The sequence below is a fragment of the Podarcis pityusensis genome (assembly GCF_964106645.2).
Source record: "Podarcis pityusensis genome assembly, chromosome: 16".
In the NCBI taxonomy this organism is placed as follows: domain Eukaryota; kingdom Metazoa; phylum Chordata; class Lepidosauria; order Squamata; family Lacertidae; genus Podarcis; species Podarcis pityusensis.
In genome coordinates this window covers 23,485,322-23,509,470 of record NC_138041.1, presented here as the reverse complement: position 1 = coordinate 23,509,470, position 24,149 = coordinate 23,485,322, and the positions used below count along the sequence as shown (strand labels likewise).

General features: G+C 48.7%; 1 protein-coding gene across 2 annotated transcripts; it reads right to left on the bottom strand.

Moving 5' to 3' along the window:
* Nucleotides 1-582: 582 nt before the first annotated feature.
* THOC5 (THO complex subunit 5) lies at nt 583-23,567 on the bottom strand. 2 transcript variants are annotated; one of them, XM_080986290.1, is made up of 20 exons: nt 23,480-23,567; nt 21,741-21,855; nt 20,726-20,869; nt 19,945-20,058; nt 18,475-18,572; nt 17,911-18,057; nt 16,466-16,580; nt 15,075-15,207; nt 14,680-14,757; nt 13,345-13,385; nt 12,102-12,201; nt 11,316-11,424; nt 7,859-7,960; nt 7,675-7,771; nt 6,595-6,709; nt 5,053-5,156; nt 3,614-3,701; nt 2,920-3,035; nt 2,498-2,688; nt 583-863 (listed from the first exon to the last, which is right to left on the bottom strand). In XM_080986290.1, the coding sequence occupies exons 2-20, from the start codon at nt 21,834-21,836 to the stop codon at nt 800-802; spliced, it is 2,052 nt and encodes a 683-aa protein (XP_080842416.1). In that variant the 5' UTR covers nt 21,837-21,855; nt 23,480-23,567; the 3' UTR covers nt 583-799. The 2 variants fall into 2 exon arrangements, with proteins under 2 accessions (XP_080842416.1, XP_080842417.1); XM_080986291.1 differs by lacking the exon at nt 23,480-23,567 and adding an exon at nt 23,247-23,302.
* Between the last annotated feature and the right edge of the window lie 582 nt (nt 23,568-24,149).

The following is a 24,149-nucleotide window of genomic DNA, read 5'->3' as shown; positions in this document are numbered from 1 at the left end:
GCTCCCTGTCTGTGGAATACTCTCCCCAGGGAAGTTCGCCTGGCGCCTTCATTATTTACCTTTAGGCACCAGGCAAAAACGTTCCTTTTTAACCAGGCCTTTGGTTGATCTGATTGACATCCAATGCCCTTTTAAAAATGTGGCTCTTTTTCGGGGTGGTTATTGAGTTGTTTTTATTTTGATTATATATATTGTGGTTTTTATGTTGATCTTTTCTGTGAACCGCCCTGAGACCTCTGGGTATAGGGCATTATATAAATTCTAATAATAATAATAATAATAATAATAATAATAATAATAATGCGGCTGTAGCAAAACAAGACACACCACTTGTCCGCGCAGGAGTTACATGGTTCTTAAACCACTTATGGGGCACAGGGCTTTGCAGCTGATTGGTACTGCTTTTGGCCCAGCTCCCTCTGTATCTGCCCCGCACATGACAACAACTGCAGAGCATCTGGGTGTAGCCAGAAAGTCTGTGCTGTTGTTGCCAGGGTCAAACAGATTCCTTACCCTCTGTTTCAGTAAGCTGCCTTTGGTTCTCTGCACAACAGGAGAGACACATGTATAACAAAATGGAACTTGTAAAAGCACACACTCAATTTAATATTTTAAAACAATCCCCGCTACAGATAGAATGGAATGGATAAAACCAGAGGTGGGCAGAAATCTCTGGTGAAAGTCGTCGGCAGGATGAAGCTGGAACTGTGCCAACCAAGAATCCCAGAGGGCAACAATTCTCCTCTCTCTTTCTCCTTGCATCGAGCTGCCTGGAGGGAGGATCCCAGCTGCAGAGAAGTCAGCGATGGCTGAAGAAACCCTGAGGATGGTTGAACTTGAAGGGCTTCATCCGACTGGGGCCCCTAAGAAAGAAGAAAGATTCCTGAATATCAACAGCTATTGCAGGACAGCTCTTCTCATCAAATGCTTTCAAAAAATCTGTGGATCCTATATCAGGATCGTGATGAAAGGGCCGTTTAGAAAGTCACGCTAGTACCTTTGTAGAGATCTGCTGGCTGTAACAGAGGAAGATAATCAAGAATTTTACCTGAACAACTTAGGTCCAGGGTACCTCAGGGATTGCCTGAGCCCTCATGAAATTCTCTTTTCAAACAACCAGTACAGAACCAGGAAACTCCACAACATTCATTGATCACACCGGCTGCCCACAGATACATGACCTCCACAATCTCCTTTTTATTTGAGCAGATCTACGCACACTTCTGCCTTTGTGAAAAGAAACAAAAATACTGCAGCCTCTTGCTTTCTCACAGCATGCCCTTCCTTGCTCCTTTCGACTGCCTTTGTTAAAGCAGAGGAGCTTGAGAGGAGGCGGGCAGAGCCCCAGTCGCAATGCCACCAAATGTTGTGGGTGCAAAAATCAGAAAGCGCCAAGGCAGGAGATGAAAAACGGGAGACAGCTCCCAGAAGACACTGGAGACAAGATGAAAGCGCCAAAATCCAGGGGAATGAACAGATTCCTGCTAGAGATAGAGCTCATTCTTCCTCCCCGCTGGAATAGGAAGAGGCAATATGAGCCCTCTAGAAGCATGAGTAGAAGTGCCAAGGAAGGCTCATAGCTGTACAAGGCGGGAAAAGATAAAGGGCGGTGAGGGAAGGAAGAGACAGCAGGAACAAGGTGTGCCAAAATTTTTGATTGGTGGGGAGGGGCTAGAGAGAAAAACGAAGCCCCATGTAGGTCACAGCCAGTTAAAAGAAAACCACAGCTTTCTGCACAAGGTGCACAATGAAGCCATCTTGTATGGAAGCTGCCAATCTACCTCAATAGTATCTACACTGACTGGCAGCAGCTCTCCAGTGTTTCAGGCATTAAGTTGCTCACTCGCATCTATGAAGGTTCTTTCACCTGGAGCCTGGCCAAAACCTGGGCATCTTCTGAAAGTGCACAATGCCCCCCCCCCCCAGTCTGGCTACTCTGCTTTAGATGTGCCACAGTACGAGTGTCAGGGACTGTGACGAGGAGGGCTGCACTGAGGAAGAATGGTGGGAGTCACCCCCTTCCCCTGATCCTGAATCTCCCCAGGAGCACGAGGACAATACAGATTTGAAACAGTGGTTTGCAGAGGGGCATAGTTCAGAAGGCAGAAGCTTGGAAATACTGGATGAGGAACAGCTAGGAGAAGAAACACTGGGAGAGAGTTAACAAATTCACAGTCTCTAGACAGCATGCACCCCCCTTCTCCAAAGACATGGAGAGCTTAGAAAGTGTTAGAACACAAAGCACAGAGGGTACAAGCTCAGATTACAAGACATAGGAGTCACATAGATTAACAGGGACAGAAGGGGGGGGGGAGTGAGCCTTAATTGGGAGCACTGTCATTTCTAGGAGACGTGTCCTTTCCCCCCCACTGTATTAAAGAATCTAACTGGTAAGACGTTCCTTTCATTTGATTTTTTATTTACTGCCATGGGCATGAGGGAGGAAGCAGATTCCCCGAAGTTGGACAATGAGACACACACAAGCCCTGCTCCTTACCTGACGAGGCGCAGACACATTTTCTCCTGCGGAAACTCCTTGGGCCCCTCCACACTGTTGTCGTGGGTCTCTGTCTCAAGGTAGACATCCAGGACGACACACAAGCGCTGCAGCTGATTGGTCAGGAGCTGGTAGCCTGGCTTGGGACCATACAGTTCTTTGTAGTAAACAGAGACCTCGCTCTCCATGGCCTGCAGAGAACCAGAGAAGGAAGAGAGAAGAAGGTGAAAAGGGGACAATGTGAGTCCCTCAGACATTGCCCAGCCATGTCGTGTATCAGGGATGGGGAACCTGTGACTCCCCAGATGGAACTCCTATCATCCCTGATCATTGACCACGCAAGCTGGGGCTGATGGGAGTTGGTGGGCCATAGGCTCCCTGGCTGAGAGTCCTCTTCCCTGGGTTTGGGCCCAGCACCGTACCCGGATGTTGTCGTCGTTGCTGTTGGTCTTCTCCCCTTTCCAGTTCAGGCACAGGCTGAAGATGGGAGGCATGGAGGAGTAGCCTGGGTTCAGCACCACCGCTGCCTGCAGCTTGGCTAATCACAGAAGGGAAGGGAAGGGAATGTCATCATGGAATGGTCAAAATTTCTAGCCCCTCTTGGTTTATGAGTAAACACAAAAAAATGAAGGCATGCACAATGAACCTGGCCACTGAACAAAGGTAACCCACAGCTTTACTCGTCGTTCTCTTGGCCTCGATCACCAAGCGGCCCCTGGAAAACTGCACACAAGGGAATGCGGCCCCCCAGAATGAAAACAGTGGCTTCCACCAACTGTTAATCTGAAGTATTACTGCCTCCAACCATGGAGACAGAGCACAGCCATTGTGGATATGCTCTGCCCCTGCGGCTGGAGGCAATTACGTTTCTGAATACCAGCTACAAGAAACCACAGGAGGGGATAGGGGTCTCGTGCTCAAATCCTGCTTGTGGGTTTCCCGCAGGCAATGTGGTTGGCTGCTATTGAGAACAGGATGATGGTGAACTAGGTAGACTGCTACCCTGACCCAGTAGGGCTCTTGTGACTCTTATGGCCCGCACCTCTGCATGACAACCATGCCTTCTTCTCAAGCCTGCTTGCGGTGGGGAAACACAGGTGAAAGAGAATCACCCACCTGTTCCTCTTTCTATCAGGGCCATGTAGTACAGGTGCGTGTCCTCAGCCAAACCGGCCTCGACGACATCTTTTGTGTAGGACAGCTCCTGCAGTGGGAAGAGGGAGAAGCGGGCGGTGAGCTGGGTCTACAGAGATAGGGATGCTGCGTATCCACACACAATGGAGTCTCTTTACAACACAAGCACAGATCAGATGGCTCAGATCGACATGCAGTGCAGAAAACAGGCAGCTGAGGCCAGCGGTGTGAGATGGAAAAACAAGAATAAGCATTCCACTTCCAAAAACTTTTTGCTTCATTAAAATAGTAATAATCTGTCAGGCTTCAGGGAATCTGATCCCCCTCCCTTATGGCAGGCTGCCAGTAATGGAAAGACAAGAAGCTCTTACCAAGGTATTTTATTCAATATTCAGAGAGAGACGTACAAATGCCGTTTCTCGGATAATGGCGTTGCTCCGAGTAAAGTCCCACCCCATCCGTCTCTGCTATTATACGCCATCCCTACACTGGCTGATCTGTGCTTTCTGCCTCTGAGCTTTCTGTTCTCCTACTCTCAATGCCTGCTGGGTTCGGGGAGAGGGGTGGTGGTCTGGAATGCTTTCTAACGACACCGAGTCTGTCAGCTGTCTCTCCCCTGGTGCTGCTTCTTCTTCCTGCTCCTCTTCCAATATTCCCAGCTTCTCCCCTCTACAACCTCTGAACTGTGACCTTCTGCAAACCACTGTTGTAAACCTATACTGTCTCCCTCTTCTCTGGGAATTGCAGGAGCAGGGGGCGGTCTCCACCATTACTCTCAGTCCAGTCCCTGACATAATGAAAACAATACAGTGGTACCTCTGGTTACATACTTAATTCATTCCAGAGGTCCGTTCTTAACCTGAAACTGTTCTTAACCTGAAACTGTTCTTAACCTGAAGCACCACTTTAGCTAATGGGGCCTCCTGCTGCTGCCATGCCTCCAGAGCACGATTTCTGTTCTCATCCTGAAGCAAAGTTCTTAACCCGAGGTACTATTTCTGGGTTAGCGGAGTCTGTAACCTGAAGCATCTGTAACCTGAAGCGTCTGTAACCCGAGGTACCACTGTAATAGATACAATACCAACCAAACTGAGCAAAGCTGTAATTGCCTCTCCCTCCACATGGCTATTCTTAAGCAGCATGCACACATATATGATTTTCAAGCAAAGCAGGAAGCATTCTCAGACGTAGCATTCAAACAACATTAAATGGGCTTTTTTGATCCCCTCCCTCCCAGCTCAAATCAAGTATTTCAGGGCAGCCTTTCCCCGCCCAGTGGTTTTGGACTACACCCCAGCCAGCACAGCTGTTTTTGGCCTCAGCTCCCCATCAAGTCCCAGACAGTCCAGAACAGCTGGCGGGCACCAGATTGGGGGAGGCTGGTTTAGCAGGCCAGTTCTTTCTCACAAGACTCCACTTACCAGGTAATCCTCGTACGTGAGCGCTGTCCACTTCACCAACCGCGACACAATCTTTGCCGGAAAGAGATGCTGGCACTCGCTGGAGACCGGCAGAATGCCATGCTCTGAAGCCCAAGACGGGGAAAAAGAAAGAGCAACATAAATATGATCGCAGAGAGTCCCCTTTCCCTAGCAGGGTCAACGTGTTATGTTCAGAAGTGGCAGCTCAAAGGGCAAATCTGGCCGCTGAACAATTGTGGCTTTAGGTTCCTGTCATATATGGTTAAGCAAAAAAGGTTCTAAACCTCTGAAGGCTCAAAAGAGTTCTGACAGGTAACAGCTGGTGATAGGACCAACATGCTGATGAGTGATAAATTAGCACAAAGCTTGCTCCATTGGAGATGGAAGTGGAAAAAACAGAGAGGCGCTTGGAAGTTGCAAAGGCAGTGTTTGACCGAGATTGTCCCAATCAGTGACAAGCAGATGTACTGCAGCGGACCCAAGGATCCTTCGGCCAATTCCCAGTGAGCCGCTGAATATCTGTTGGTTGCTAGGACTCTTGCCAAGAATGTTGGGTTAGGGAGATCGTGGTCTGATCCCACAAAGGAGATAGGGCTGTGGGAACTGGCCGGTCAATTCCCATAGCTTAGTAAGCCCGATCTGGACCTTGGGCTAGCCACCCACTTTTAGACCTTTTTCTTTAGAGAGGTTCAGTGTTCGCCCCATACTACTCAGTGCTCTGAAGATTCCATTGTCCTGACAACGTTTCGATGGATAGCTCATAATTGTCAATCACACCTGGGACACCTATTTGGACACATGGAGTGTGTATATTAATTTATATGTTCAAGTCAAGATCAGTGGGATATTTAACCCGTCTATGAAGCTGACTGTGTTTCCATTCCCCTTCTATTCTAGCTTCAAAACTTTACAGTTTTGGAGAAAGTCAGTGGGGAGAATGTGTGGAAGGGGTGCAATCTGGATGAACCCCCTTCCACACCATCTCCCTGCCAAAAATTGCCTCTCAAAGCTTTTGTTAATGTTTCCCCGCAAAGGAGCTACTACAGCAGCTTCTAGGGGGTGATTTTTGTCAAGGAAACAGGCATATGGAGAATAATTACTTAAAATTCCCCCACTGTCCATGCCATTGCCATGGGGCTCCCACAGCTGCTTGTTCCTAAATGAAGCAATTTAGCTGCTTCTAAGCAAGCAAAAATGCTTTTTAAGTTAGACATAGTTAAGCCTGGAGGTGGCAGATTTGCATGTGGGAGGCTGCCACTTCAGATTACAGGTGGGGGCTCCCATGATGTCATTCTCCATACAAAATAAAAATCCCTGCACTCAGAAAACTAGCAGTGTCAGAGGAAATGGGACTCTACCTACATCTTCCTGACATGCTAGGTTTTCTTGTGCAGGGATTATTTGTTTGTAGTATGATGGAAGTTTGGGGCTGAAATGTGTCCCAGGCCTGAGGGTGGGGGGCATCTGATGCTCAGAGTGTGTGTGGTTGTTGGAATCCAGAGTGTCACTACTGGGGGAAGCAAGAGGGCAGCTGGGATTTACCAAGGGAAGCAAACTGCTTGTGTAGAGCAAGGCGGGACTCCAGCCTCATCTTGAGCAATTTCATCGTCCTCTCCATGTGGCTAGCGCTCAGCGAGTTATCGGCAATCACAGGATTCTGCAAATGGGGTAAAGGCAAAAGTGGTGTTACCTTCACACCACTGAAGAGCCAGGAAACTGGGCAGGCTTGACCAGATTGGATTCTCTCGCAGCTGCAACCTGTTTCCTTGCACAGCCTCATCCGAGATAAAAAAGCCAAGGCCCCGACATCATCTAGATTCCTCTGTGCACAACATTAAAACTCATCCTTATGCTGACAGACGAGAGAATGATGGATAAAGTCATAGAAGCGATCATCTAGCCCAATCCCTGTCCCATATGGGGATTGAACCTGCAACCTTGGTGTCATCAGCAGCATGCTCTAATCAGCTGAGCTATCCTAAGGATACTTGCTGAGTCCTCCTTCCACTGCCCTGGGACTCTGCTCTCATGGTTTGGAACCACCTAAACATGCACAAACTTTCACACACACACATACCCCGACTATCTATACCCACACAACACACACTCACACACTTCCGTAAGAAGAGCCATGCTGGATCAGACCAATGGCCCATCTAGTCAGGCACCCTGCCATGGGCATAGCCGGTGGGGGTGCAGCTGCTCCCCCTAAAACAAGTAAGTAAATAAAAATACTTAACTGACCAATTGCATCTCAGATAACTCAGTTTTGCCCCCCAACATAAAACCTGACCCACCTAAAATAAATCCTGGCTACGCCCATGCATCCTGCTCTCACCGTGGCCAACCAGATGCCCCAATAGGAAGCCTGTAAGCAGGATCTTAGCAAAAGAGCGCTCTCCCCTCCTTGCTGTTTCCAGCAACTGGTGTTTGGAGGCAGAGGGCAGCCACTGCAGCTAGTAGCCATGTCCCCCGTAAACCCCTCAGTGCATCTTCATTCACCAGCCCGCAAGCAAACGCTCGCTCCGTTTGCAATTTGGAGAGCCGGGTCCAGCAGTGCCGGCAAAGGCTGCCTATAGAGATTTGGGCTGCGTCTTTGTTCAAAGGCAGGACTGCACCTACCTGGGGCTGATCCTTGGGGAAATGCAGGCCCCCCAACTTCTGCACCCACATGTAAGGGTGTCCCAGTTCTGCAACGTAGTCGTTCAGGGACATGATCCTGGAAGACACAGGGAGGGAGGGAGCATGTGAGAAGCCATGAAGGAGAGGCCTACAAGGCAAGCACCTCTGACCATTACCAGCTTACCCGACTTTATCAAACTGGAACTGGTTGGCAGGGTTTGGAGTCCTCTTTCCGTGATCTCCAGGATACAGGCAGCTCAGGAGGGTGTCGGGGCACAGCAAGTCTCTAGAAAGAAATAGGAACAAGCAATGTGAAATTCAGAATCTTCCTGTGCTATCCTTTGTCGGAAGATCCAGCAAAGAAAGGAAAAAGGCATTCTTCACGCAGCAGAATTGAACGACGGAACTCACTCCTGCAGGAGGAAACAACAGCCGCCAACCTTAGATGGTGTTCAAAGAGGACTGGGCAAATTCACGGAGGGGCAAGGCTATTGATCGCTACTAACCACTATGAGTAGGTTCTGCCTCCATGGTCAGAGGCAGCAATACTTCTGAATACCAGGTTCTGGGAACCACAGGAGGGGGAGGAATGCTCGGACAAGACAATCTGGGTGGCCACTGTGAGAACAGGAGGCTGGACTAGATGGGCTCTTGTGCCACTGTGTTTCATTTCTATCTAAGTCGGATCTGCCAAAGAAAAGTCTCCCCGTATGAACGACTCTAAGATTCTGTGCAAGTTTACTTCTGCTGCGTTGCCATGGGAATTCCGCAGATCTGCAGGGACCTCTGTTGTGTGTGTGTCTGTGTTCTCCTCCCCTCACCCACTGGAACATTCTGACGTCGCTCAGATCTTTTGAAACTCCATTTGGCATCCATTCCCGTCGTCTGTGCTGTCCCCCTTTCTAAATGGGCCACAGACTGTCATCTCGCAGCGATGACTCTAGAGTTGTATGCAGGCATACTCTGCATTCTCTTCAGATCATATAAATCTTCCCCCTACCCCTTTAGAGTTGAATGCAGGCAGTCCCCACAGCTCCCACCCTTTCTCTCAAATGCTGCCGACAGAAGTAAACAGGTTCTCTGATCAGCAGCAGATTAGACTGAAAAGTCACATTAAACACAGATAATGAGGGCGACCGAGAACCTCGTGTTTAGGCAGGAGAACAATCGGATCACAGCATTCGTGGTTATCGGCGACTTTAAGAATCAGGGTAGTTAGCCAAGCAGGAAGTCAGGTTACTGAAGGCTGCCACCAGGCATTAACAGCAGAACCATCCAAGGATGAATAATTGCACTGGCACATATACACCCCCCAACATCACCTCCTCTTTTCCCACTGTTAAAACTGCCTTAATTGTGTGTCTGTGTGTGTGCGCGCGCGCGCAATAAACAAAGGTTTAAGTGATGCTCTGCCGAACGTCTCAGCTTTAACTAAAGTTAACGTTAGACACGTGTGAAGCAGGCTGCTGCAGGGGAAAGAGCAAGCTGCTTCTCCCAAGCCTATTTTGGCAGCTGTGCTTCCAAGCCAGATTTCCACGCACACCCCAACACACACAACTCCAAAGGGAATAAAAGCTCCACTCCCTGAGGCGAGGTAACTCACAGAGCAGAAGAGGGAAGAGAGAGGAATAGGAGGAAGCAGTCTCAGCAGAGAGAGAGACTCAGCGACCATGCACAGGGAGAGGAAGCGATTAGTCTGCTAGAGAGTAATTAAATGAGACAGGGAGACGAGATGCGATCAGTCCCTAATTTATCCTCGCCAACTCAACAGAGGACCAGAGACACATAGGTCCGTTTGTTGGTTTTTTCCCTGCTATCTGACCCATAGGAATGCTCCTCTCTCATCAGGCTCCTCCCTGTCTCGCTGCCAAGATAAATTAAGAGATCAGAGACAGATCTTGTCTTTTCCGCTAAAGTCTCTCCGCTCTTTAGGGGCGAACGAGGCCCGAGAGGGGATGTATAACTGCAACGACTACAAGCGACATGCAAGTGACTCTACAAACTCGTGTGCCCACAGCGCCCCCTGGTGCAACTCGATGGCAGTGCCCATCTTTTGCACTGCCCCAAACAACATATTGCAGTGTAAGGCAGAAAGCCAAATTCTGCCCAGTTAGATGGGAAAGTTCAGGTTGGGGAATTTTTAGGCCTGAGGTTCTGGCTGATCGTGGTTTAATGGGAGGCCCACCGCACCGTTACACAGATCAGAAGACTCAGATCTTCGGTATCTGAGAACAGCAGCTGATAAATCTTGTTCTCTGTTACTCCATAATTCATACTTGTGTATGCTAACAGACTCCAGCAACTGTGCCTGCTTGTTTCAAGGTGCTGCCTTCTGTATAGTTAAGTGGACAATTTAACAAGACCCAAGGTTAACAAATGGTTTTGCCTGCGTAGAGCAAGAGATGTGAGTCTGTTGATGCTTCTGCACTGTAACCTATATAGTGAGCACAGAGCAGGCGTGCAGAACCCTTTTCGCTCCACAGGCCAAAGCCGTATCTGCCACACGGGGCCAAATGTGACAGGTGGGCGCAGCCCACACCATGTCAAAATCCCATAAGTACATAAGAGTCTGATGTTCTCACAATGGCCCAACAGATACGTGTGAGAAACCTGCAAACAGGATCTGAAGCACAAGAGCACTCTCCCTTCCTGTGGTTTCCAACAGCTGGTGTTCAGAAGCAATTATGCCTTCAAGGGAGGAGGCAGAACACGGCCAATGTGGTTGGTTGCCATGGATAGTCCTCTCCTCCATGAATTTACCTTATCCTGTTTTAAAGACATCTAGGCTGGTGGTCATCGCTGTCTCCTGTGGCAGTGAGTTCCATAGCTTCGGCCCAATCTGGAAGGGGAAGTGTGTGTGTGTGTGTGTGTGTGTGTGTGTGTGTGTGTGTAAAAAAAAAAAGGAGAAGGGAAGGGGAAGGAGACTTGCAAAAGCTTTTGTCCCTCCCTCCCTTTAAGGTCTGGGGACTTAAAAGTAAAGTGAGGGAGAGATTTGCAAAGGCTTTGCAAGTCTTCCTTTGTGTTGGCTTAGTTAAGTTGTCTTGAGGAAAACTCATGGCTCAGAAGTTCTCTGTCCTGCAAAGAACACAGGAAGTGACTGGCTGCTTGATCAGGCCAAAGGGGCTCCTGTTCTCACAGTGGCCAACCAGATGCCTCTTCTGGGAACCCCGCAGGTAGGAGTTGTGTAGTGATCCCCAGCATACTGCCCCCAACAGTGAAGGGAGAACACAGCCACCTTTTCTACCTGGCTCTGGTTGGCAGATCTTGGGGTTCTAGTAGATCCAAATTGCCGACTGTCTGCCCACCCCTGATCAAGATGGACCAGCAACCTAAGTCAGGTTAACATTGTTTCTCAAATCCCTAAATGAGGTACCTCTTTGGCAGGTGCTGCAGGAAAAGGGTATACAGAAAACACTCACAAACTTTCCACATCTCAGAAAGACTGCACTGGAATCTCTGCTTTTTCTTCAGGGGTTAAAAAACAACAACAACCCACTGGGCAAAGTAGAATTCTGCCAGCAGCCACAACAGCAGGTTTGCTTGCCAACACCCCATGAAATAATTTCCCAGCTGATCCCACCCTCGGCACCTGGGATCCATCAGCGACAGCCTGTCCCCTCGCCACCCCCCGCAAAGCTCACCCGGCACTGATGGGCATGGACATCTCCGCAGCTGCCGTCACCTTGGCTTTCGTCGTCATGACGTTGAGGTTCATCAGATAGTAGAAGGTGAGGAGGAGGAGGCTGCCATCTGCAATGACACAGCCAATGCCAGGGGTTTAGGCAGGAGAGAGCAACGACTTCCAGTTGTGTTTAAACCACTGTGAGAGGATGGGGGTCAGTGAACTGCTCCCTTACCTGTTGGAACTCACTAGCTATAATACATGGAGAACCTCAGGCTTGTGAGCTGAATATGGCCCACCAGGACTCTCTACCTGTCTGGCCCTCGGGGTTCCCCCTTTCCTAAGCCACACCCCTTCTCCACAGGCAATGCCCCTCCCTGGCCCTACTTCATACCCTCCTCGAGCGCTCTTTCGCCTGCCTGTAAATATGTCCTTGAACTCAGATAACGCTTCTTGCTTGCCGTTCTCCAACCAAAGAAATGTGTACAAAAATGCATGGGAGGAAAGCGTGAATTAAAAAGCCATGTTTTAGTGAAAGTAACATGCAAAACTTCCTCTAAGGCAAAGTTGCTTGAATATTAGGAGAAAGGGGCAGGAAAACAATTACAATTGTTTGGTGAAAGTGTGTTGTGTGTGATCAAAAAATCGCAAGCTGCTGAGATGTCGGGGACCACCCTAAGACTGGAAAAATGAACAACTAACTGATATGGAAATTGAAATATTCATGCATCCCTAACTTCCAGAGAAGGGAAAGATCCCCAGTTTAGGGGCACCAACAGATGAGCCGCTTTGCTCTCTCACGTACCTTTGCATTTCAGGTCGACAGTGACGGACAGTGGGTGCCTCTTGAGCATTTCCTTCCGCTTGTCATCCAGCTGCACCCCTAAGGTTGGGCGGCGACGCTTCTAGAGTGGGGAAGGGAGAATCACAACACATTCCTGCCTCCACTCTTTCAACGCACTTCCCCTGCTCTTTGTTTGCTGTGGCTTTGCACCACACCTGTTGCACCCTGGCCTGTTGTTACCTGTCCTGCCCATGTGCTTTGAGGTGCAAGCGTGAGATGGGCAGCAGGGAGGGACAAGCGCAGCCACCCACCCACCACCACCACTAGGGTGGTCATTGGTACACCCCAATCTTTCCATTTTCCTTTTGAAGGGGCTGTTGCCCCATTCTGAATAAGCCCTGTCTCAAAATTCTAAATCCAACACCATAGAGGAAAGGAAGTGCTCACGAGGAACAAAGGAGGTTGCCTCATACAGAGTCAGACCATTGGCTCCATCTAGCTCAGGAGTAGGCAACTTAAGGCCCGGGGGCCGGATGTGGCCCAATCGCCTTCCCAATCCGGCTTGTGGATGGTCTGGGAATCAGCGTGTTTTTACATGAATAGAATGTGTCCTTTTATTTAAAATGTATCTCTGGGTTATTCGTGGGGCATAGGAATTCGTTCATTTCCCCCCAAAAAATACAGTCCGGCCCACCACATGGTCTGAGGGACGGTGGACCGGCCCACAGCTGAAAAAGGTTGCTGACCCCTGATCTAGCTCATTATCACCTACATGGACTGGCAGTGGTTGTCTGCGGTTTTAGGTAGGGCTCTCTCACACCCCTACCTGGAGATCCGGGAATTGAACTAGCGACCTTCTGTATGCAAGTCAGATGCTCCACCACTATTATCAGTGGTTCTCCAGGTTTTCAGTCAGGGAGTCTTTCCCCAGCCTTACCTGGAGAGGCCAAGTGAGGGACAGGGAGAGCCAAAAGGAAATGACAATGCAGATGACCGAAGGAGATAGTCTGTTGGTAAGTGCATCACCAAGTCCCAGTATGTCTGTTTCTCCTCACTTCGTTACATGGAAATGGCACACAAGAAAGGCCCATCACTTATTATTTTTAATGGGGGAGGGGCGGGTGAATGACAAGGCACATTAGACGTGAAAGAACAGGTCTAATGGCACACGGAATACCGGTTTCAAGGCAGAAGGAGACATCTCCCCACAACATCCCTCCCCTCCCTGCAATTTCATAGCGCAGTGGGAAGGTGGAGCTCTTACCGTGGTCTGCTCCTCCTCGGCATCCGAGTCACTCTCATCATCTGTGAATCCAAATAAATGAATGCTAAGAGCCTGGCTGCATCAGGACAAAGACCTATTTAACCTAGCATTCTGTTCTCACAGTGCCCAACCAGATGCCTGTGGAAAGCGAACAAGTAGGACACAAGTGCAACAGATCCTTTAGTGATGGCAGCCAACTTGGATGGCTTTAAAGGAAAGGACCGCCTCTCTCCATATGAACCAACACAGACCCTGCAATCATCACCCGAGGTCCTCCTTCGTGTGCCTCCTCCACAAGAGGCCCAGGGGCAGCACATGAGAATGGGCCTTTTCTGTGGTGGCTCTCATCTTATAGAATGCTCTCCCCAGGGAGGCTTGCCTGGCCCTTTTGTTACATATCTTTAGGTGCCAGGCAAAACATTCCTCTTCTCCCAGGCCTTTGGCTGATCAAACAATCTGTGTCCTTTGTTTGTTATTATAGCATGCATTTTTGTGCTTTTTTATATTGTAAACCACCATGACCTTCAGACGAAGGGTGATATAGAAATTTAATAAGAATAATAAATGCACGGAGAAAGAGGCTGTCTACGACCACAAACCATGATGGCTATATGTCACCTCTGCCAGCAGAGGAAGTATGCCTCTGAATAACCATTGCTGCACATAGGTCCACTTTGTGGGCTTTGCGCTGGGGCAGCTGTTTGGCTACTGTGAAGACAGGATGTTGGACTAGGTGGGCCTTTGACCAGAACCAGGGCTTCTCTTACGCTCCAACAACAAAGCAGCAATGCCTCCCCAGTTATGGAGCATGTTTATCCAACTGCAGCCAGGGCAACCCATACAACATCCAGCACAGACACGTTAACACTGCAGGACAGAATCTCCTAATTTCCTCTTTACAAGTTTAACAGTTTTGGTTAGCTTTGAGCTCAGTTTTAACATGCAAGCTGCTAGTGGGCCACCCGTATTTTGCAGCCCTTGTCAGACTATGACTCCCTGTCAGCCTTGATCCTTGGGCGATGCTCGCGCGGGTTGATGGGAGTTGCAGGCTAGCAACTTTCAGAGGGCACCAGTCTGGGGCAGAACAACTTCTATCAGACCTAGCCAGCATGGCAAATGGGAAGAGACGCCAGGAGTTGTAGTCCTGGAGTGTGCCAAGCCAAAGATGGCTGGTCTATGCCAACTGGCTGCTGCTCTCCAGGACATTTCCCAGCCCAAGTAGGTGGGAATCCTTTCGCTGGGGCTCCTGAACCTGGAACCTTATGGAAGCAAAGGACATGCTCAACTGAAGAGCCATTCACAGCAAGTGAAGGCAGCTTATGGACCCTCACTCACCCTGAGAGTCCTCTGGAGGTTTGCAGAGCGCTTTGGCTTCCTCCACGTTGCCTTCGATAGCCACAGCCAGCTTCTTGTCTGTGAAGGAGATGACGCCGTTAGCCACACCTCCCCAAAGATGACTCCCACAAACTCTGTAAAGCTCAGAAGCAACAAGGTTGTCAAATGCAGAAGCTTCATCAGGTTTTGGGCAGCTCTGCTCTCTCTGTGTGTTTCTTTCTCTCATTCTTCCCCAACCCTGCAGACTCAGGGGAGCCAGGGATCAGATTAAGGGTGGGGGCGGGGAACACACCATGTGACAGTCTTCAGATAATGTCATGCTTTCTGCAAGGAGCTGTGAAATTTGACACCTCTGCTCCCCTTCAAAGCTCAGCTACCTTGAAATAATAACTTACCACAGGCTTGGCCGTAGGCACTGGCTTGGACAAAGAGCACATAAAGGGGTGGCGGGAGATGCCTGGCTGTCTCATACTGCTTGTGAACCTGGTCAAAAGGCATGGAAAGGTACTCCTGGACAGGGAGCGAAGCCTGATAGGAAAGAGGACCGACAGGGGAAAAAATGGGGGTTATAATTCTGTGGTTTGGGTAGTGACCCATGAGAATAGGTTGGCACCAAAATGCCCCCAAAGATGCTGTTTTTATTATGCTATGTTGTCAGTACGTGCCCTTTCATTATTAGGTATGCTATGTTTTGATGCACAGAGGGCAGGAACCTGTCACCCAGGGGCCGCATGTGGCCCCGTCTCATTTGATGTAGCCCCTGACACCTCTTGAAGCTGCTCTAGTTCTTTTATCCTAGGAGTGGGGAACTGCAGGTTCAGGGCGCCCTTCCTCCAGGACTCTATCTGGGCCTTGGGACTCTTCCCCAGTCCGCACCCCTCACAGGCCCTTGTCTTGAACCCTCCTCAAGTATTTTTGGCCTGGCTGGGCTGTGTCCTTGAACTCTGATCACGCCTCTTTTTTGCCTGGATGGAGGACAGAGCGGGATGTGGGTGAGAATGTGCAGAAACTGACCTTCTGTACAAAGGGGAGGAAAATACACATGTTGCCCCACCCATTTTTGCTTTGGCCCCACCCACCACTGGCATGTGAAACGTCTGGTGGCTCCAACAACCTCGGGAGGCCTGCAGCTTAGCCAACCCTGTTATAAATAATAACAGTAATTGCAGTACAGTGGTACCTCGGGTTACATATGCTTCAGGTTACAGACTCTGCTAACACAGAAATAGGTACCTCGGGCTAAGAACTTTGCTTCAGGATGAGAACAGAAATTGTGCAGCGGCGGCGCAGCAGCAGCAGGAGGCCCCATTTGCTAAAGTGGTGCTTCAGGTTAAGAACAGTTTCAGGTTAAGAACAGACCTCCGGAACGAATTAAGTACTTAACCTGAGGTACCACTGTAGTAGTAAAATAACCAGCACACTGAAGGAGAAGGAAAGGCAACAGTCTCTGACAAAGTCAGTGGGGCTTGTGATAAAAGTCCTACCCAGAATCTGTTCTTACGTAAAACCACTCATATATATTCAGGTTTTCTTTCTCTGAAGCAGGGATGGGAATCTGTGGCCCTCCAGAAGCTGCAGGACTCCAAACCCCCAGCCAAGCATGGCCAATAGTTGAGAATGATGGGAGATGTAGTCCAGCGACATCCCGCACCAGCTCTGTAATCAATGATTTGGTTCTGTATCGAAGGCCATCTCCCATGCCGCACCAACAGGGTATGCAGGTTTCTTAACCTCCTGCTGAGAACTCCTAAAGCAATTCTTTTTAAAAGCCTGACCCACAGCATACCTGCATGATGCTGTTGAGCCGAGGCTGGAGGTTACTGAGGTACTCCTTCTTCACTTCTATCTCTTTCAGGATCTTCTCTTTGTTTGCCAGACTTTCTTTGTACTTCTCTGCCAGCCTGCACGTAAGAGATTCACAGTTACTAACAAGCGACAGTGTTTCCAGAGAAAGTAGAGGAGGGAGAAAGGGGACACACACAAAGTCTGGGAACACAGGGAGCTGCCTTATAGTGACTCAGATCAATGGTCCATCTAGTTCAGTATTGTCTACACTGACCGGCAGTGGCTTTCCAGAATTTCAGGATGGGATCTCTACCTGGAGGACAAAACCTGGGGCCTTCTGCATTCAGGGTGCTTGCTCTATCAGAAGATGCTGAATTTCTCCATCTGGCAGGGGGCGCTCCAGGGTTTAATGCAAACGGCTCTCACAGCCCTACCTGGAGATGCTGGGGAACTGACCCGATGATCATCTGCATGCAGAGCAGAAGCTCTACCACTGACATTTCAGCCCTTCTTCCTCAAGTCCTCCTCTCATAATATTTATAAACTTGGAACACTGTGGGACCACACTTCTAGATTCCCAGGTCTGTTCATTTTCTGGCAGTCTTTAAAATGCAGGGTCCCCTGCCCCTGCAAGCATGCCAACATCGCAGACTATCTTGCCAGAGTGGTGCATGCTCTGGTTAGCTCCTGCTTGGACTACTGCAATGTGCTCTACGTGGGGCTACCTTTGAAGGTGACCCGGAAACTACAACTAATCCAGAATACAGCAGCTAGACTGGTGACCGGGAGCGGCTGCCGAGACCATATAACACAGGTCCTAAAGGATCTTCACTGGCTCCCAATACATTTCCGAGCACAATTCAAAGTGTTGGTGCTGACCTTTAAAGTCCTAAACGGCCTCAGCCCAGTATACCTGAAGAAGCATCTCCACCCCATTGTTCAGCCCGGACACTGAGGTCCAGCTCCAAGGGCCTTCTGGCTGTTCCCTCCCTCCGAGAAGTGAGGTTACAGGGAATCAGGCAGAGAGCCTTCTTGGTAGTGGTGGAAAGCCCTGTGGAACGCCCTCCCATCAGATGTCAAGGAAAGAAACAATTATCTGACTTTTAGAAGACATCTGAAGGCAGCCCTGTTTAGGGAAGTTTTTAATGTTTGGTGTTTTATCACTTTATTATTGTTATTATTCTGCTGTGAGCCACCCAGAGTGACAGCCAGATGGGCAGGGTATAAACAAATAAATAATAATAATAAATAATAATAATAATAATAATAATAATAATAATAATATTTGCTTCTTGCTTTCATTAGCCCCGTTTGGGCTGCAATCCCTGTTGGCTCTCACTGCCTGAGTTCACTATTAGAAGGACCGATACTGCAGAGTGAAGGAAAGGGAGGAGAACCGTAAGCTTGCTCAAAGCCACCTAGCAGCTGCTGGGCTATCCTACTCACCGCTTGCGCTGCTCCAGCTCCCAGTCGAGGCGGGAGAGCGTCTGCTGGTGGGGATCGGCGAGCGTAATCTCCGGCTTGCTGATTTCTGCAGGGGCCTCCTTGTAAAACTCCTCCACGCTCACCAGCTCAATCTCCTCATGCTTGGACCTGAAGGAAGGGGACCAAGAGAAAGATAAATAAGGGGGGGGGATCTTCCTCTGTATCCAAGGTCACATGTAGCCCAAGGACCGCAAGACTGAGCTAGCTGCAGTTCAGTGACAGCTCTCAAGTTGGGCCTTGGAATGGGCTTATCAAAGTTGTGCAGACCAACTAGATAAGGCTAACTTACAGTTCAAATTTCTAAAAAGTTTTTGTTTGTTTTTTGCAAGTGGCCTTGTAATAATGAGATGCTGGAAGAACTTGGAGGCTGCATCTTTGACAAAAAGGATGGCCAACAGCACTTGAGGTGAAAAAAAGTACTAACAAAACAAAATTGGCAAAAGGTGTGAAGCCTCATTAGTCTACTGGCTAACTTTTGGGGGCCTCTCTACCCTCCATTCACATCCTATTTTTTAAGCTGCTTACTTAAATTCCAGGCATTTTGTGATCTCCTTCTGCAGGTGCATGACTTCGTACAGCAGATTTTGGAGCTGCAGGTGATAAGCATCCACTTTCTGCTTTGCCTGTTAACAGAGCACAGAGAAAAATCATTACAAGGCAGGGCAGTGAAAAATCAAGTTGGTGCGGCTGAGACACACGGCTGATGATGCAGTCTCAAAAAAGTGGCAAGTTAGTGAAACTGAACTGAGATCCATATGCTCATGTGGGCAACCTTCCAGAGGCCACCTGCCAGTGGTGGGCAGCGTCAGAGGCAAAGATGGGCGAAGCAACAAATGAAATTTTATTTTGTATAGTAGGCTGGTTTCTACACACATACTCAACACACCTTTCTCTGTCCTCCATCCAGGCATACAAGAGGCATGATCAGAGCTTGAGGACACATTCCATCCCATCACTCAGGGGAGGGAAGTAAGGTCTGGGAGAGGCAAAGCTCAGGAGGGTACGTGGCCTGGGGAGAGTCCTGAAGGGCTACATTTGGCCCCGAGTCTGATGTCCCCCACCCCTGATTTACATATGCAAAGCATAAAGGTAAAGGTAAAGGGACCCCTGACCATTAGGTCCAGTTGTGACCAACTCTGGGGTTGTGGCGCTCATCTTGCTTTATTGGCCGAGGGAGCCAGCGTACAGCTTCCAGGTCATGTGGCCAGCATGACTATGCCGCTTCTGGCAAACCAGAGCAGCGGACGGAAACGCCATTTACCTTCCCACCTGAGCGGTACCTATTTATTTACTTGCACTTTGACATGCTTTCGAACTGCTAGGTTGGCAGGAGCAGGGGCCGAGCAACGGGAGCTCACCCCATCGTGACGATTCGAACTGCCAACCTTCTGATCGGCAAGTCCTAGGCTCTGTGGTTTAACCCACAGCGCCACCCACGTCCCTATGAAAGCATACAAAACAACAAATTTCGTTTTACCCCATGGGGAAGTGTGTTTTAAGATAACACAGAAAGCCATGCTGTCGGAAAACAGTGCTGCGTATCAATACCAGTACAATCTCACTTCTTTTTAAAGAAAATATGTTAGCTCCATCAGTCCAAAATAACGGGTATTCTCCTATCTATGTCCCCCTCACTTGGATTTGAATATTCAGCCCAACACACAAGTAAGAATGAAAGGGTTGGGCTTATTATCTTGTAACATATAGGCTCTATTATTATTATTATTATTATTATTAATTCCTCGCCATTCACCCTCAGGTCCAAGAGTGGTTTGCAACATTAAAACACAATATTCAAACCAGTTTAAAACAACTGACAATCACAAAAATAAGGTGGGTCTGAAAAATCTTCCCTAGAACTGCCTTGTATGAGAGCACGTGTCCAATGAGGGGGAGGGTTTCAAGATGTGGAGCAAGCTTTGGTGCTGCTGCACCTAATGATCTGACCATCCAAGATCCTGTAACCCTTCCCTGGTTCTCTGGACTCAACTGTACCTCGTGGGTTTGATCCCTTCCCTTCTTTAACCGGATGTGAGCCAAACGGTTGAGTTTCTTCAGGGTCATGAAGTGGACACAGCTCTGGATGCGACGCTCCTCAATCTCGGAAGCCTGAAAGGCAGAGAGAGGGGGAAAAGAGGAAGCCGATTAGGACGGTCCTTAATTTTCTTACCTTTATATCCCGCCTTCCTTGCACCATCATAGAACCCAAGGCGGTTTCTGTGAGGTTTCTCAGTCTTCATCCATCTAGGCACTGCCCCAAACCTGCCTAGCTTCAGCAAGATGGGAGTCTCATGTGCTTCAGACCACAGCCCAGGACCCAATTGTGTACCTAACTCCCTTGCCCCCTAAATCTGCCAGGCTTATCCTTTCCTCTTTCAAATATCTAAATTTTGCTAGGGTTTATCTACCCCCCCCCAAGCCCCCGGTCACATTAGGATGCCTTGACAGGGGTGGGAAAATTTTTTTTTAGCCAGAGGGTTGGATTCCCTTCCCGGGGCCACATGCCCATAGTTGGCAGGGTTACAGGCAAATGTGAGTGGGGTGGCTAATGTAGTTTTACCCTTGTACATTAAGCTTTTTTCTGCTCACACCCACACACTCCTCCCTCTACCTGCCATGTGGGCACGCAAAAGTCAATTTCAGAGTTGAAGGAGACATCCCAGCCAGGCAAAAACACCCAAAGCAAGGCTAGTGGAGTGTGTGCGTGGTTGGGGAGAGTCTAAGGGCCACACAGATAGGTCAGGGGGGCACATATGGTTTCCCACCCCTGTCTTACACTGTCTTTGTTGCCTTTGCTCTTCAGCTCCTGGATTTCCGCCATAAGCCTCTGGAGGTCCTGGCAGGTCTCTTTGTAAAGTTCGTAATCTTTGTTGGGGTCCCGCAGGTCCATCTCAGCCTCTTCGCTGTAATATTTGGCATCCTGCAAATGGAAACAGAGAGGGAAGCTAGACTCTTGGAAGTTCTCTTCTCTTCAGAAGGGAAGGGATGGCATATTATACAAAGGGCTCTCTGTAGCATCTCTGTCACTCCTGAAAGCAGAATATAAAGGTAGGCAAAAATGATCCTGGCACTGCAAACTCCATCATCACCCTTCCAGATTATCTTGTTTCTGAGACCATGCTGCATTAAAGCTCAAGGAGAAAGTACCGTAAGTTTAAGTTTGAGTACAGCCTTCCACAGCTTAAGAGGGAAAGCTCCAGGTGAGAACACTGGCTAAGCATTTCTCAGCACCCCCTCTGAGAATCTGTTTTCAAAGGCAGGAGAGGTAGCGCTACAGTAGAGGCATCACAGCATTCTAGTTGCTAAAAGGCTCCTTCAGATGGTACTTGGGAGTTATATTAATTTTGAAGCAGTGAAATGTTAAATTATGCCCACAAACCTGCAGCACACAAGCCTGCTACACTCCGAGAATGGAATTTGGTGAAGATATAATTCTCTATGTCTGGAAACATCTGCCCATTTTGGCAGGCAGCAAAACCAGGGGGCTTGACTGAACCCCGGCCAGATTCCTATGCGTGGTTGGTGGGCTGTGTTAAGGCTCTGTGGGTCACAAATTAGGCAGGCTTGCTCTGAGACTCCCTCCCCCTTTTATTCCTGACACATTTTACAGTAAATGGCCACACTTTGAGTTCACCAGGACATAATCAGTTACTAGTCAAAACCTGGCAGTTAAAATACAGTAACCCCAAGGGCTAGTCTAGAGCATCTTTTACAGACATACCTCCAAACCACTCTGCTTTTCCAAACAGCATCTAAGAAGACCACAAGTACCTCTGTTACAATGAAACTACCTGATCAGTGTCTGGCCGGCCCCTCTTGCCTTCCGATGGGCCTCCATCTGTCCGGATGACCTTCGGCTTCCGTTTCTTACTGGAGTCTGACGACATTTTCTTAAAACATGAGAATCTGAAAACCCATGAAAAGGGGGCAGGGGGATCAGTTAATCTCACACAGACTCAAGTAAAATCTACTTTCATACCAATCATTCTCCAAGGCAATGTGGAAAGTGTGCCTGTGAATACCGAAGGACGATTCCTTTATTATTTTAAATCACCCAGAACCATTCAGATTTACCGCTGGACATAAAAAATATGCTGAAAGAGAGGTGACTGCAGGAAAGGTCATTCTGCATAGAACATCGTAACAGGAGATCAACACCATATAATATAGGAACCGGGTCTTCAGCATGGTGGTCCCTACCCTTTCGAATTCCCACCCCTGGTGGCTCCCGTTTTCTTTTTGGCACCTACTGAAGACTTTCCTCATCCAACAAGCCATCTAAAGTGGGGCTTTTTATCCCAGTCGCTACATGTACGAAATTCAAAGCTCTTTTTTTTTTGGTATACAATAAGCGCCCTATGTTGCGCTTAACTCTTTGGGCTCCTTTAGGAGGAAGGGAGGACGATAAAGAAATTTGATCAATAAAACAAAACCCGGAAGTCAAGAGCGGTCCTAGGCCTCATTACCTTTCAACCACAATGGCAACTTTTAAAACACAATTAGTTTCTATTTCATAATAAGTTTTTTTAAAAAAAATGTTAGCCGACTTGAACCCGCACAGCTAGGGAGAAAAGCGGGATAGGTAAAGGTAAAGGGACCCCTGACCATTAGGTCCAGTCGTGACCGAATCTGGGGTTGCGGCGCTCATCTCGCTTGACTGGCCGAGGGAGTTGGTGTACAGCTTCTGGGTCATGTGGCCACCATGACTATCCCGCTTCTGGCGAACCAGAGCAGCGCACGGAAACGCCGTTTATCTTCCCGCTGGAGCGGTACCTATTTATCTACTTGCCCTTTGACGTGCTTTCGAACTGCTAGGTTGGCAGGAGCAGGGACCGAGCAATGGGAGCTCACCCCATCGCGGGGATTCGAACCTTCTGATCGGCAAGTCCTAAGCTCTGTGGTTTAACCCACAGCGCCACCCGCGTCCCTTATATACATTAAATAACGGCAATTGACAACAGTAATACAGTGGTACCTCGGGTTAAGAACTTAATTCGTTCTGGAGGTCCGTTCTTAACCTGAAACTGTTCTTAACCTGAGACACCACTTTAACTAATGGGGCCTCCCGCTGCTGCCGCTGCATGATTTCTGTTCTCATCCTGAAGCAAAGTTCTTAACCTGAAGTGCTATTTCTGGGTTAGCGGAGTCTGTAACCTGAAGCGTCTTTAACCTGAAGCATCTGTAACCCAAGGTACTACTGAAATGACCCTCTTCCCTCCCCATTCTTGTTCACTATAAGAGAATAATGCTTAGAGACCCTTGGGAAGATGTCTGCACATGCTCAGAGGGGCTCTCACCTGCAACAGCCGCCACAAGTACCAAGAGGCTGAGAGAACGAATACCTCCCGTAGCTAAAAGCCACCCCCACCCCCACCCCGAATTCTCCTCGCCCTCCCCGCCTCCGGCTCTGATTTGGAGAGGGAGGGGGGTATTAGCAGAGGCATCCCCACCCTCAGAGAACGGAAGGGAAGAAAGAGGGAAGCCGTTTACCGACGGTCACGCGCCCCCCCTCCCCCCATCCGGCTCTCACCGATTGATCCTCCTTCTTCCACAAAGCCTGAGCCCAACCGGAAGCACCAAACAGGAAGCGCAGGCAAAGCAAGCCGGCCGCCGGCGAAAGGACTAGAGCGTCGGCACAGGTTGTTTTTTTTTTTTCCCCTCTCTCTTCCGCCCCCTAGTGGCGCCTCGCGGATGCTTTCAGGAAAGGAGGGAGAAGCTGCTTCTGCTGTTTTTTCTCCATCCCCGCTTTTCCTCTCCTGCCCCCGCTTCTTGAAAAATAATAATTTTTTATTTCACGTTTATATTTTTCCTGTTGTATGATTATTTAATAATAAGCATTGCTGTTATAGATTGAAGTTTCTCTGCCTTATATAACAATCTTACCACCCCGCTGCCGGATTTGTTTATAAGCTAAACAAGCTGTAGCTTAGGGCCCCACTCTCTTGAGGGCCCCCCAAAAATTTAAAGGGCAAAAAACATGGATGTACATTTCCAAAATATAAGATAAAAAACAAATAAAATAAAAGCTACATGCAGCAGCAGTGTTTTGTGTTGTGCAGGCTCCTATGATGTAAGTAATGGGTCCTGCCTGCTAGCCTGCTCCCTGAAATATCACTGGTTTGCTCATTTCTATATATAGGGGGCCTAAATTCTGCATGGACTGTTATGTGCAAATGGCTTTTGATACATAATAGATCCAT